Consider the following 13,723-nt stretch of genomic DNA (forward strand, 5'->3'; position numbering starts at 1 on the left):
AGTGGCTGGTAACGCTGTTCGCTGTATTTGCATTTCCACTAGCGTCTTCGACTAGCTCGCATTTTTTATACTGCTCTGTTTACAATCTACGCAGTCATCTCTTCCGCGAAGAGCTCCAGAAAGGAGTATCTTACTCCATGAAAAACACTTAAACAAATGCAGTTACTCGATTTTGTTTATCAGCCCTGGTATAGCTGTCTCGCCGTGACCCGTTTGGCACGTTCTTGTCGTGTGGACCTTGAACGTGCAGTGCCTTGGGAGGTTACAATATGACCTCCCTTCAAGGGTGACGGGTGGGAAGCACGTCAAGCATCCCATGGATGAAGCACGTATTATTATGCCTTGCTCACGTGCGATCACAATTCATCGGTTGGTGACTCTTCAGTGCTGTCCTCGCACCTTATGACCTTGTTTTTGAATCGCCCTTTGGAGTAACGTGTGCTTACATAAAACGCTATGCGAGCACATCACAGGTCGCTTGCTTACGAAGAATACTGACGGGCGTAATTGATGCTAATAGAGATGAGATCAGCAAATCTTGCTGTATAATTTCCGTTGTTATTATTGCCTGAACCAGAGCCTGACGGGGTGACTGACACTGTTAATTATATCGTTAATCAAGTCCTTGATTTTCACATGACCGGCGAACAATGAAAAACAATCTTTATTTATAGAAGGATAATGCAGAAGCTAACCGGCGCACAAAAAAAAAATTGATTGTAAATAATTTTAATGCAATCAATGTTAGTGATAATAAGTGATTACAGCCACGACGAGTGCCTAGTTGTAAAGGAAATTGTTTTAATGGTTATAAAGAAGAAAAAAAGAGGCTTAGCTTAGATGTCGTAATATGCTGCACAGGAAGCTAAATCGGAACACACCAAGGCACAGATGAACGTTCATATGGCACGTAATATGCACAAGTGCTCAACAGTCTGATTGATCCATAGTTATTGAAATACAACTCTGGGTAGCATTAACCAGAGTCCACATTGTTAGATATTGAATGCTCCAGAAAAATGATTTTTAGCACAATAAGTTTCGTGTTGCTCGGTAATGTAAACTCATATATACTATTCAAATGCCAAAGTAGATCTTCCGAAACGCCTTTAATTAAAAGCTTATATAATTTCACAACTCCCTTGCATTACACTATGTTGGATGACAAAATCAAAAGGTATGTACATGAAAAAATATTGTTTTTCAAATACATCATAAAATGTTTGCGCGTTCAGTTTCCCGCAAAACAGGCAGGTAAGCAACCATTGCGAAAAACGAAAGTATCTGAGCGAATGTGAAAACACAAAATGCGACGAGACCTGAAAAATGCGATGGGCACCGAGAAAATGAGCATAACGCTTCGCTTGGTCATTATCTCTGCGCTTTTCACGCTCTTCAGGCTTAATCGTCTCTTGAGTTGGCAATCTCTAGGATCCTTTCGTTTTTCTGCTGGAGTTGACTACTTGCATGTCTTGCGGGAGAGTGAACGCCAACGCTTTACTTTTTTTTATATTTCTAGCTCCTAATGGGGAGTAAAGCAGCAAGTTACGCAATATTTTACTGAACACTCAAACATCAAAGTCGATGTGAAAAAAAATATTTTCGGGACAAGTCGTATGAAAAGTGTAAAAATACGTGCTTTCAAAATTCGTGATAAATTGCCAAACTATCGACAACAGTTTTTTTTTTGGTTTATATATTGGTTTTTACGCAGGAGCGCGAAAGCACGTATCTTGACATTGTTTTTATCGCAAGTTGAAATTTGCGGATTTGGCAGATGAAAGCAGCTTTATTGCGGGGAGGCATAGTAGATATTGAAACATTAAACTAAAGTTTCCTTGACGCTTAAAGCCTCAGTGTCAGCTCTAAAGACGGCTACAGTCACAATGTAAAACACATGCTGAATTCTCCCTCCTGGTACCTCTGGCACGTCTTTTCCAGTCATGGATCAGCCAGCTATAGGCAGAGCCTCAGTAGAAGATACTCAACAGCAGCAAAAAGCGGCTTAAAGGGGTCCTGCGTTAATTTTTCGAGCTATCTAATCCAAAGACATCACCGAATGCCTATGACTTCCTGATTCCTAAACGCTAGCTCGTTCCCCCACATTCACTCTAGTAATTAAAAATGTGGTATTTCGTTCGCTGCCGAAACTGAAACAACGTCCTCCCCAGTTTTCCCCCCGTTTTCCCCCCGTTTTCCCCACCGTCCAAACGTGGCGTTACAGGCGGGCAGGGTGTCGCGATCCGTCAATTGGGTACGCTCGCACCCGCCTTTCTCAAGTCCAACTGCAAGAAAACAGGGGCGTTCGTGTTATCAGAAGTTGATAACAATCTCTATTTGCACAAAGTATGATCATGGCCCACGTGCTAAACTATGAAATGTAAAAACAACTAAAAAAAAAACAGAAGCAATTGGGATTTTAAGAAAACCATTTTTGCAACTCGGTGCGTTCAGGCCGCGGCTCACTAGTTTCGTGAATGCGCTAGCAAACCCGTCCTCCTTCTATCAGAAGCTGGCAGTTACGCTGGCGAAGAAAGGTCGAAGAGACACGCAATGGATGTTTTTACAAATTACCTAAGCACCACGGAGAATCTTCGGAATGTGGGTACAGGCGCCCTACACGCTCGTTTTACCTAAAAGAACGTGCCATTTGCTTTAGATTTTCTTCACAATGGTTACTGTTCCAGACACTAGCACGTGTATAACTACTAACTAGTTTTGTAGCATGCATGTGCTCCTTCGTGCTTACGTAATTTTGCAAAATATCTATAGACAATTCCAGAAAAGCGCCTCTGGTTGGGGACATTTTCAGCGTCCGTGGCGCGTGCTTTGCTCGCCTTCCAAAGAGACGAACATGCACGTGTTGGGCGGTGACCTAACACATGTAGGTTGTGATTTTATGAACTGCATTCGTGAGGGCCAGATGACAAGCTACTGTTCATGAAGATAGTGCTAGTATAAAATTTGAAAGAACTCCGCAACCACTAAGCAAGCATCAAGCTGCAATAAAAGGCGTATAAAAATGAAAGGCGTTTACAGTTCTCTGTAATGCCGAATTAGAGCGCAGCTCTAGAGGGGAAGGAGAGAAGGGCACGGAGGAGACTTTGCCGTGAAATTTCATTTCATTCTATTTCATTTTATTCACCTCAAAGGCGTCCGATGAACGCATTACATAAAAGAAAATTCAAAACAAATGACAAAAAAAAAATTTCCCGGTGAATTCTTCCGCTAAATTTAGCGGAGAAATTTCCGCTCTAAATTTGTCGGAAATATTTCCCCGCTAAGCTTAGCGGAAGAATTTCCCCGCTGAATTTCGCGGGACAGTTTCCCCCTATATTTAGCGGGAAAATTTAGCGGGACAGTTTTCCGCTCAATTTAGCAGGGAAGTTTTTCCGACAAATTTAGTGGGAAAACTTCCCGCTAAATTTAGCAAAAAAAGTTCCCCGCAATATTCAGCGGGAATATTTTCTACTAAGTTTAGGCGCCGTGTGACGTCACGAAGGTGACGTGACACGTGACGTCACGTGTGACATCGTTATGGGAAACGTCAAATTATGCAACGCGCGGTTACGCCGACGGCGACGCCGCTTAAGCCGAAAATGGGAACCTAAGAGCTGCGCTCTAAGAGCGCAAATACACTATTTATCTTAATATAAAGAGCATATGTTTGAAGATACAGTAGTGCGTGAGGTACAGAAATGCACTTTAGAAGGTTTAATTCAAAATAAATCCCCAAAAACATGTGTACAAGTTTTTTTTTTCTTTTTCTGTAGGAGCAGATTGCATCGCGTTCAAACACACATTTATGAGTACAAAAGGGAAAGAGGTAATTCTATGAAATACTTTTTGAAAATTAAGTTTTGGGTTTGCACAACCACCATCAGCGGTAAATTTAGATGCCTCCCGTCAACGACATTAATATTTTCAAAGTTTTAAAAACTTTTCAACCCTATATAACATTTCTCCGCAATAGAGCAAAATAAAGACGTTTTCACCACCTTTTCTGTCAAAGAAAATTGTGCGCCAACCCTTTGAGAAACCAGGCAAATTCTCTATCGTTCATTAATGCAGCTCAATACCTGCTCCTTAAACCTCTGTAATACCAGACACAAATAGCAGTGTGTCGAAAGCCATGCCTGAACCAAGACTTGAACTTTGTTTAGTCGTTTCAATCCCCGTCTTTTACAGATCGGCCGTGTGATTGGAACTCCGAGAGTAGCCCAATTCGGTGTCCGAAACAAATATAATGTTTATGAAAAAAAAAATTACCGAAGCAATTCTTAACAACGAATGTGAGTAATGTCAACTACAGTACTAGAATGTGCACTATTTGTCTCGATATTATTAGCTCTTCTCTTGAGACGGATGTCGTAGTGGTCGCAGCCGGCTTGAGTCTGCGCTTGCCGCTGTTGAAGCTGTTCCAGCTATCTAGTGACTTTAGTTATGGCTGCAAAAGGATATTCAACTCGCAGCACGCGGCTATAAAGTGTTCCAAGCACAAGCGAGAATGTTTCATGTGACACCATGGGCGTCCGCAGAGGGGTTCAAGGGGGTGCAGTTGCTCCCCTCTGGAATTTTGAGGGGGGTGCAAGAGGGGGGGGGGGGGGGGGAGCTGTACCCACACCAGTTAATGGGTACACCGGCGTTTTTTTAGCTACTCAAGCCAACTACATTTTCTGAATACCATGGATTTACTGTTCCCAACAGGCTATTTAGTATCTGAAAGTTATAAAATGGTTATTAAAAAAAAAACTTATGCGGCAAAAAAAAATTGTTAAGGAAGTTCTGATTACGCCGCGCGATACTAGCGAAACTTGCTTTCTACGCGTTGTGCCTTTTTCCTGCGGCACTGCGCTTCCGTAAAAAATTCCACGTGTTCTCAACGAGAAGTCTCATGGCATACACTGGGTTTAAAAGAACTTCGGCGAATGATGACGAGCGAGTAGAAAACGTCCTCAGCATGCTGCCGCCAGCCTCCGCAACGCTCCGAAAACGCAATTTTTCGACATGCAAGATGGCCGTCTGGGGGCTTCACTCGCGGGAGCGGGAAGCGCGATCCAGCAATTGTCATTGAGATTACTGGTTTGTAGCCCCAAATTCAGGATGCGGCCGTGAAAGCAGGTAGAGAGTAACGTGGAAACGTGCTGAAAATAGCCAACATCGTCATCATTACGGGGGGGGGGGGGGGGGGGGCGATAAGTATGCACCCCCCTGGAAAAAGTTCTGCAGACGCCCATGTGTGATGTGCGACACTGGTTCTCTCGGCACACAGCTGGCGCAGAAGCACCTTGACGAGGCTGTCCTGCATTGCTGCCAGGGAGAGCATTGTTTTCTCGCACGAAAACAAGGGTAAAAACGAAGGTTTTCCCGGCACTGTTCCTAGGATATATTGCGGAGTGCAACCTACTACTAAGGAACTTTCAACCTTGAAGCTGTGAATAATAATCTCGATCGCTGGAGCCCAAATATCCGCTGTGTGGCTGCCCGGGTCGCTCGTCCGCCTGCCCGCCGGTGACGTACACGGGTCAAGAAAAGTAGGGATTCTTCATTGTTGCCAGGAGAGAATCGTCTCCTGGAAGCCTCGTGGCCGACGTAAGTTTAAAATTCAAACACTTCGCGGAAAAATTTTATTTTTATAAAATATGTTGGCTCTCGGTTGAAAAAGGATTATTATGCAGTCTGCCAATTTCCAGTCCACTCAAAGACTTAAAAAAAAAAAAAAAAAAAAAAAAAAAAAAACACGATGAGATGAAAATGGGGCAAGAGCAAGACTAATTATGACGAGGCCTACGCCCTGCCGGACGAGATGGCAAGGTGCACGCTACAAAACACAACGAGGGGAACGAAAATAACTCGAGGAAGACTAGAAAAAAGGGTGGTGACTACTGCGAGTACCATCCTAGAAGGTGACACTAGGTTCGCTTGTCGGGTGAACTAGGGCTGTGGAGTTTGTCTCCTTTTGGCCAGGAAACTGACACATTGTGTCTTCATTATTGTATGAATGCTTTCTTCGTCATGTGACAGAACAATTAAAAATCGGCCGACGAAAACGTCCCAAGGCACTGGGTGCCTAGTGACGTTTCGGAACTGGACGGATCCTAGCGTTACTTCCCACAAAGATCGTAGTAATTAAACAAATATTTTGTAGTAATTACACAATTACTTGAAATTAACGAATTACTTTTAATTTCTTTACTTGTAATGGATTATTTCCAAGTCTGGTTAATGGTTAGAGATCTGTCCTGTTCACTTCAACACGCCATCGTCAGTCACTGTATTCGTGTTCTTGCCATTTGTACTCAGCGATTATTAGTTTCTAGGGGAAAATTAATTGCACGTTTTGCAGGTCATGAACATTGAGATTTCACTATAAACAATAAATAGCAAGAAAAAAAAAAGCGCGACGCCTTTAAATATAAATGTCCATTATCCGGCTAGAAAGTTAATCATCAACAAAATAACGCTCATTTATACAATGCTAGATGCATTTTAAAAACACTAAAAAAAGAAACTAAAATATTGCAGTGGCGTACGAGTTTAGACGTTGATGCACAATTTCTGTTGTATGTTCTTTATCCTACCCTAAGGACTGAAAATCAAGTAAGGAGTATTAAAAATTGAAAACACTACATATTTTTTCCAAATATCTTTTAAGCGATGGTGTTTGTGCGCCACTTAATGTTTTGGCTCAGACGTGGATCTGTGCTTTCTCATTCACTGGTTTCCTTCGCAAGTTTTATTGAATGGCTTCCATCTGCTCTGCGGAAAAGTAGCCGCGCCGTTATTTTTTTAAAGTATGGAATGCCTTTTAAGAAATGCCCGTACTAGAAATTTGTATTAATGGACGAAGAGCATGGTGGTGCGGGTCAAGATTAAATAAGTAATAAACGAGTAAGACGAAGACGACACAACCACATCTTTGACGAAATTAGCGTCATTATTGCGTCAGATCCTGTCGAAGCATTTACTTTTTGTTCAGTAGTTCATGTTCAGGTTCTTTTTTTTTTTTAACGTGACTCGCACCCACGATTAAAACGATTTTCGATGATATCGCGCAGCAAAGCAAAGCAACTTGTCGCGGCTGATAAGGTGGGTTATCGCTTTAGTTCGCCAGCCACGGAACACTGGCTCCAGTAAGCTCCGGCGAGCTGTGACGCAAGATAGTGACGCGGATTTCGTCATTAACGCGTGACCCCCTGGCGTCAAACGAGAATTGTCCTTCCGGTGAGCATCGCGCGTTTGGTTTCGGAATCCATAGATTTCCAGAACAAAATTTGACAATGAATAACTGGAACTGCATGCTCGATCCAGAATTTTTAAAAGCTTGGCTGGCCTTCAACATTGATTGCCTACATTTCTTCAACATAAACATGTGCCCTAAACTTCTAATTAAAAAAAATGTAATTCGTGAATTTTCAGTAACTAGTAATATATTTAACTTTTCTGTCCACGTGGCCGTATAACTCCCTTGCGCAGACCGTCTTCGTGGAGCTTTTGCGGCTTAAAAAAAATCTGAATTCGATGAGAACAAAAAACAACAACAACAACACTCAGTATATCGTATAGTAGGGCATGCAACACTGTGTCGTTGGGTGTCAAGCAGGCACGTAGCCAGGATTTTGTTTCGGGGGGGCCCACGCACGACAAAATGCTGTATGAGGGGAGGGGGGAGAGGAGGTCCCTGCAAAATGAAGATTTCGGGTCGGGGGGGGGGGGGGGGGGCCTCGTGCACCCCCCGCCCCTCCTGGCTACGTGCCTGGTGTCAAGTAATGATGTCGCGTGACGTCCAGTTACGTGACTCGGGTCACGTGTCCCTGGTCAATTAAAATCAAAAGAAAAAGACAGATAGACAGTGAGATTGAGAGATAAAAAGAGAGAAAGAGAGACAGCAAAGCAAGAAAAAATGGAGACAGAAAAGAGAGATGCAGGACACGTGGAACTGTAATAAGTTGGTCCGTGGCGTATTACTTTCGTCGATCACTTCGCAAAATAACATCTAAAGGAGGGCTGCACAACGTATGATTCGATCCGCGGGCCGCATGCGTTCTGCAAGTGGTTTGTCTAGGGTGCCTACATGTTTCCGCCGCTCCGCTGTTTGGGGTGGCGACAACGTTTGTGATACCTGTTGCCGACAAACCAGTGTTGCCTACCTCGTTACCATGGCAGCCTCTGCTGTTTCGTCGACCATTTTGTCTCACTCGCCGGTAGTGCGCTCGCGCTACTCCGCTAATCCTCGTTAGGGCTAGGGAGCGCCCACCGCTCTCGTTCCGACGGCGAGGTTTTGGCGTGCGATGCCGGTCTGTTGCTTTCCATTTTGTCGAGGGGACTCACGTTTTGATAAATGCAACGCATACTTCCTGCTGGCAACTTCAAAGTATGAAACACCCGAATAAAGAGAGCGACAGCCACGACGACCGCCATCCCGCTGAGCCTCCGACTCGTCCGACTCCTCTTATGAACAAAAATGGAAGTGGCCTCACAGTGTTGCCGGTGTGTCGAAACTACGAAAACTCAACGTTGTGTAATTTTAGCCAAATAAGAAGTGGATCAAAATGGCGGTGGGAGAGGATCTGGGAAAGGGTAACAAGAAGTTGGCGCCACTCTAAAGCGGAGCGGAAACATGTAGGCACCCTAGGTTTGTCTATGGCCCGCAGTTCCACTAGAACTTCTGGCGTTGAACATCATCTTGACGGAGAGCATGGTACTGAGTTGCTAAAGGTTGAGGGAACACTTCCTTTATTGCTCATCATAGAACACTTTTCGCCGGTCAGATATGCATATATAAATTCGAATACTGTCACACAGAGGCACTATCTCAAAATGTGTAGTTTGGTAATGTCAAAGTGATTAAGATAGAACGCGTGGTTATCACACTAATTGATACAGTGTGTTTCTTTTTAAGCTTAACAGATTTGTTCAAAGGAAAATGCCATGAAAGCTGCACTGACCCGGTTTGTGCAGGTGAGTTTCACGGCCAGGGGTACATGGTATAAATGGCTAATTGTTACGACAAGTCAAATAATTAACTAAAATTTATTAATTAGTGAAAATCGAGATATTTTGACATGTAGAAACTTGCTGAATGTCATCGAAAACCACTAAATCAGTTAACACAGAGGTTCGGGCGAGTTGGTTGCTCATGATTAGGGTGTGTACTTTCCGGTGTTTATTTGTGAGGAAAATCGGCGGATGTTTTTCGGTGTTTATTTATTTTCAAAACACCGGTGTATTTCGGTGGAACGTCTCACGACGAGGCTAAAAACTGTGATTATTGGTGAAGAAGAAGCGATTGATCACAGACAGAGAGTTCCAATTTTATTCACATAGTTCATACACTTCGTCTCTAGGAAGCAACTATTTCTCACGCTTGGTTATTATAGTAGATGCAAGCATACTTTCATGCTTGCATCTACACGCAAGGAACGTGCTGCCGTCACGGCAGCACGTTCCTTGCAGTTCGCAACCCGCAATTATGAAAACGCACGCTCCTGTACCCCACGGACGTTGGCAGTGTCTTCCAGGAACCACAGCAACCTCTGAATACATGGCTTGCACCGACATCACTTGGCCAGACACAATGTGGAAAAGGCACGTGAGAGCCTAGCCTCCACTGTGTTAATTTTTCCACAAAAGGGGGCCATAAGAGACACAATAGGGGAAAGGCGTATGAGTGCTTAGCTTCCACTGCGTTCACCAGACGCTTTTGACCCCCAGAAAGGAGGGCGGACTGACGCCACCTGCAAGCCATGTATAAACACTGGAAAAATGCAGGATCCACGAGATAACACGTTTGTTGAACCTCTACGGGGAAAGGGTTTCGCTAGGTCGGAAACTAGCAACGACCGGTGTTTTTCAGTTTTAACCAGGGCGAAAATATCCAACCACCGGTGTTTTTCGGTTTTAACCGATTTTATATTTTCGTCACCGACGGATGTTTATCGGTGTTTTTCGGTTAAAACCGGAAAATGCACACCCTACTCATGAGTCATGATGTACAGGGGGATGTACATGATGTACAGTGATTGTTTTCCGGGTGCGCTGTTCCCCCTGTACGCTAAATCAGTAATTTTTAGAAAGACTTTGAGCGCGTGGAAAGCACAGTAGTGCGCTAAATTTACCATTCCTGCATCAGGCAGAAAACTGGAGTGAGAAAATGCGGAGGATAAGAGACGAAAAAACCCACGGGCGCGTTATCGTACCGGTAGCCTCGCTCCTGCTGCACCAGGGGTAACTTTAGCACTCCACCGTGCTTACCACGTGCTCCAAGTCTCTCTAAAATTGACTGATTTAGTGGCTTTCGATGACCCTCAGCAAGTATTTAGTTAGAACCACGTGTTTATTTTCAATAATAAAAATGTTAATTGACATATCCTAATTAATTATCTGATTAATCGTTACGATTATCCCCCTATACCATGTCCCCCTGGCCGTACAACTCACTTGTGCAAGCCGAATTAGTGTAGCTTTTACGGCTCTTTCTAAACAATTCTGTTAAACTTAAAAAGAAATACCACGTATATTCTTAGCTCTTCACAGGTACAAAATAGTCAAGGGTGTCCCTACAAAACGGTATGCGAGTAAATAAGCAGCCTGCACCGCACGCAAATTCCTCGGTTAAGCGCTTAAAATGTAGTGATGTCTCGGGTCGAGACAAAATATTACCATCATAAATCTCAAAGTAAAAAAAAAAAAACGATCTTGAGGGGCGACAGCATGCTCGATACCTTGATATTCTGAGATCTCGAGACCAGGGGGCAAATGGGCTAGACAACACACATACGTGTTATTTATATGTTTTTTTTTTAATGTTCCTCGGCTTGGGTATTTAGGAAGATGATGACTTAGCAGCTCGTATGTTTCTTCTTTCTTATTCCTGTTTTTCACGATACCTCGCTTCTCTCACTTCTATTGTTGGTAATATGAAGGCTTTCAATTCAAATTTAGCTAAAAACTACCCTCGATGAGGCTCAAGGTTGTTCCTGCGTTTCAAAACAATTCATGCCTTTGGGAGAGCCAGATTATTTTCTGCTCCGAAAGATTGGAGATGCTCTTTCGAACTGCGCCACTCGCTACTTGTTGACAGCCTGCGTGTGTTGAGTACAGCGATTATCTGAGTTGCTCGACTGAAATCGGAAAACTAAGCTCTGGGTTGGCGTGCGATTCCCTTTCTGCGGTGTCAACAAATTCCCCGTTTGCCTGCTTATTTGGAATTCAGAGACCTCTCCACATTCGCACCGAAGGAGCTCAACTGGCAGCAGCTGTCGCATGTTTGACAAAGTAAGTATAAAATCCCCGAAGGTAATGATCTCAACGTCATGTCACTGTTCGAATTCAAAGCAGATATTAGCCCGTTTACGTTTCTGTGGTGCCTCTGAAGGTTAATATATTGCGTGTTCCATTTTAATTCGGACGGATTTATTACAAAAAAAAAATGGTAAAAGATGCACTAATAAAGTTTGTGCAGGTGAGTTATACGGCCAGGGGGGCTTTATATAGATGGCTAATCTTTGCGATAAGTCGAATAGTTAACTAAAAGTTTTTGATTAACTTTGTAATTAGTGAGAATAAAGATACGGGTTTATTTAGAAACTTGTTGAGCATCATCGAAAACCACTAAATCAGTCAATTTTAGAACGACTTGAAGCTCGTGGGAAACGGAGAGGTGCACCAAAGTTGTTACTTTTGCAGCAGGTGCAAGGTTAGCGGTGGGGATACACAGATGTTGATTTAATCATCCGTGTTTCGCCACCGCGAGCTTTACGTCTGCTGCACCAGTGGTAACTTTAGTGCAGCCCCGCGTTTCGCACAAGTCGTTTTAAAACTGATATAAATGTTTCAATTATGCTCAGCATCTTTCTAATATAAATCATATGTTTATTTTCACGAATTCAAAAGTTAATTAAAGAAGTTTAGTTATTGATTTTATTTATCACGAAGATTACTCACCTACACAATGTCCTCTGACCGTACAACTCAACTGCACAAACTGTATTATTGTATCTTTCACAGATTTTTTAATAAATATTTTCGAAAGAAAATGAAACGCACGGTGTAGTTTTTATTCTGCCCTTTTTATATTGACTTTCTTTTGAAAAATTTGGAGTTTTTAAAATTTTATTTAACCTAGCTCTTTCTTACTTTTCAACGTGACATACAATGAACCTTTCTGACTATCTCACAAAACATACGTGCTCAGAACATACAGTACGATACCGAGTACTTGGAACGAAAGGAAACCATATTTTTATCAATACGATAACAAACCTATCCATCGCTGTACGCTCAGCCTCCACCCAAGTGTAGCGCTAGTGGTTAGGACGTGATGCCATACTTTCATAACTTACCGCGTTTTAATTCAAAATCAATAGGCGATTTTTGAAAATGTTAAATTAGAAAGTGGAACCGGTTCCCGGTATTAGCCATTATTGATTTTCACGCACTCGTATTTGCGGGCTTCCTTAGCCGCCACTTCAATATTTAAAAAAAAAGATCTTTACTTTTGAATTAGATGACGATAAGTTCTGAAACTTTAGCATATGGTCCTAGCCGCTAGTCCTACATATGGGCGTTCGACTACGCATTTTGTTTTCTCGTGGTGAAAGAACTGCGGTTCTCTTTTCTTCCAAACACGCGGTAGGCCATCTGTGATTTGAATGATAGGCGTAGCCCATAAAAGAGAAACGTAATTGTGCCAAGCGATGGAAAAAAAGAAAAGCCCTGCGATTTCCGTTGCAGATCAGCGGAAGACATAGAGCCACAGAATTAAATACAAAATAATTTTAAAAATCTGACAATTGTTTAAATGATATAATTTTGAAAAAAAAATTTTTGAATAAATTTTTATTGTAAAACACTGTACTGCCGAAACGTGCGCACATTTCCGACTAGATCTGAAGATTTTATTGATACTATTTCATGATGAGGAGGAGATTCTGAGATTCTTTTGGAAAACAGAAACAAATCCTTATAACTCTTGGTATTCGCACCTCAAGAGGAGGTGACGCCGCGTAGCAGAAAAGACGCGAAGGAAAGAAGCGGAAAGTCTCCGTCTATCTATTTAGCAGCGAAAACTGGCACAACCGAATGGCCGAGCTGTTAAAGAAAAAAATAAAAGAACAGGAAAATGCACTTTGTTGAAATTGCGAGTGGTTCCTCTGGCAAGAACAAAGCCCACAGTTCTCGATAGACGCCACCCGCGAGGTTCCAAATAAATATTTTTCTTTTGGTCGGCGTCATTTTTAAGTTAAGCAGTGCTAATCCAGAGCATTCCTGAAGACATGTCTATATGGTGACAGCGACAAACTTGATTTTGTGCCAAGTCAAGTTGATATTTCAATTGAAACAAATAATAATGGGTCAAGATGAAAAAGGTATACGCAAACTATCAACTTAAAGCCTGAAGGCTCCATCTGGAAACGCAGAAGAACCTTAGCCTAAGATAAATATCTCAAGGTGGTCATGCTGTTTGCAACTCTTATCATATTTCGAGTTACTCTCACTTCAGGGAAGATAACAGTGAGGCAGATTAAAGGGTCATTTGACGGAGGCTTTCTACTGAACATCACACTTTGCGCCTGCTGTCACGGTTACCCGACTCAATGTGCTTGCGTGCGCACGCATCCCATCATTATGTAATTGCAGATGTTGACCACGGCTACAAAATGAACTTTCCTCAAATTTATCCTTCGTGTTGCAGTAAATAGTATTTTCGAGTTTTGTTTAC

General features: G+C 42.6%; 1 protein-coding gene across 1 annotated transcript in view; it reads left to right on the top strand.

Moving 5' to 3' along the window:
- The first annotated feature begins 1,154 nt into the window (after positions 1 to 1,154).
- LOC8040151 (cholinesterase 1) overlaps positions 1,155 to 13,723 on the top strand; it is a 78,377-nt gene continuing 65,808 nt past the window's right edge. The window contains exon 1 of the mRNA XM_042291839.1: positions 1,155 to 1,177. Coding sequence (XP_042147773.1) covers positions 1,155 to 1,177 — 23 coding nt within the window. The remainder of the gene's footprint in view (positions 1,178 to 13,723) is intronic.

This window comes from Ixodes scapularis, unplaced genomic scaffold (assembly GCF_016920785.2).
Source record: "Ixodes scapularis isolate PalLabHiFi unplaced genomic scaffold, ASM1692078v2 PGA_scaffold0__279_contigs__length_252992795, whole genome shotgun sequence".
NCBI lineage: Eukaryota > Metazoa > Arthropoda > Arachnida > Ixodida > Ixodidae > Ixodes > Ixodes scapularis.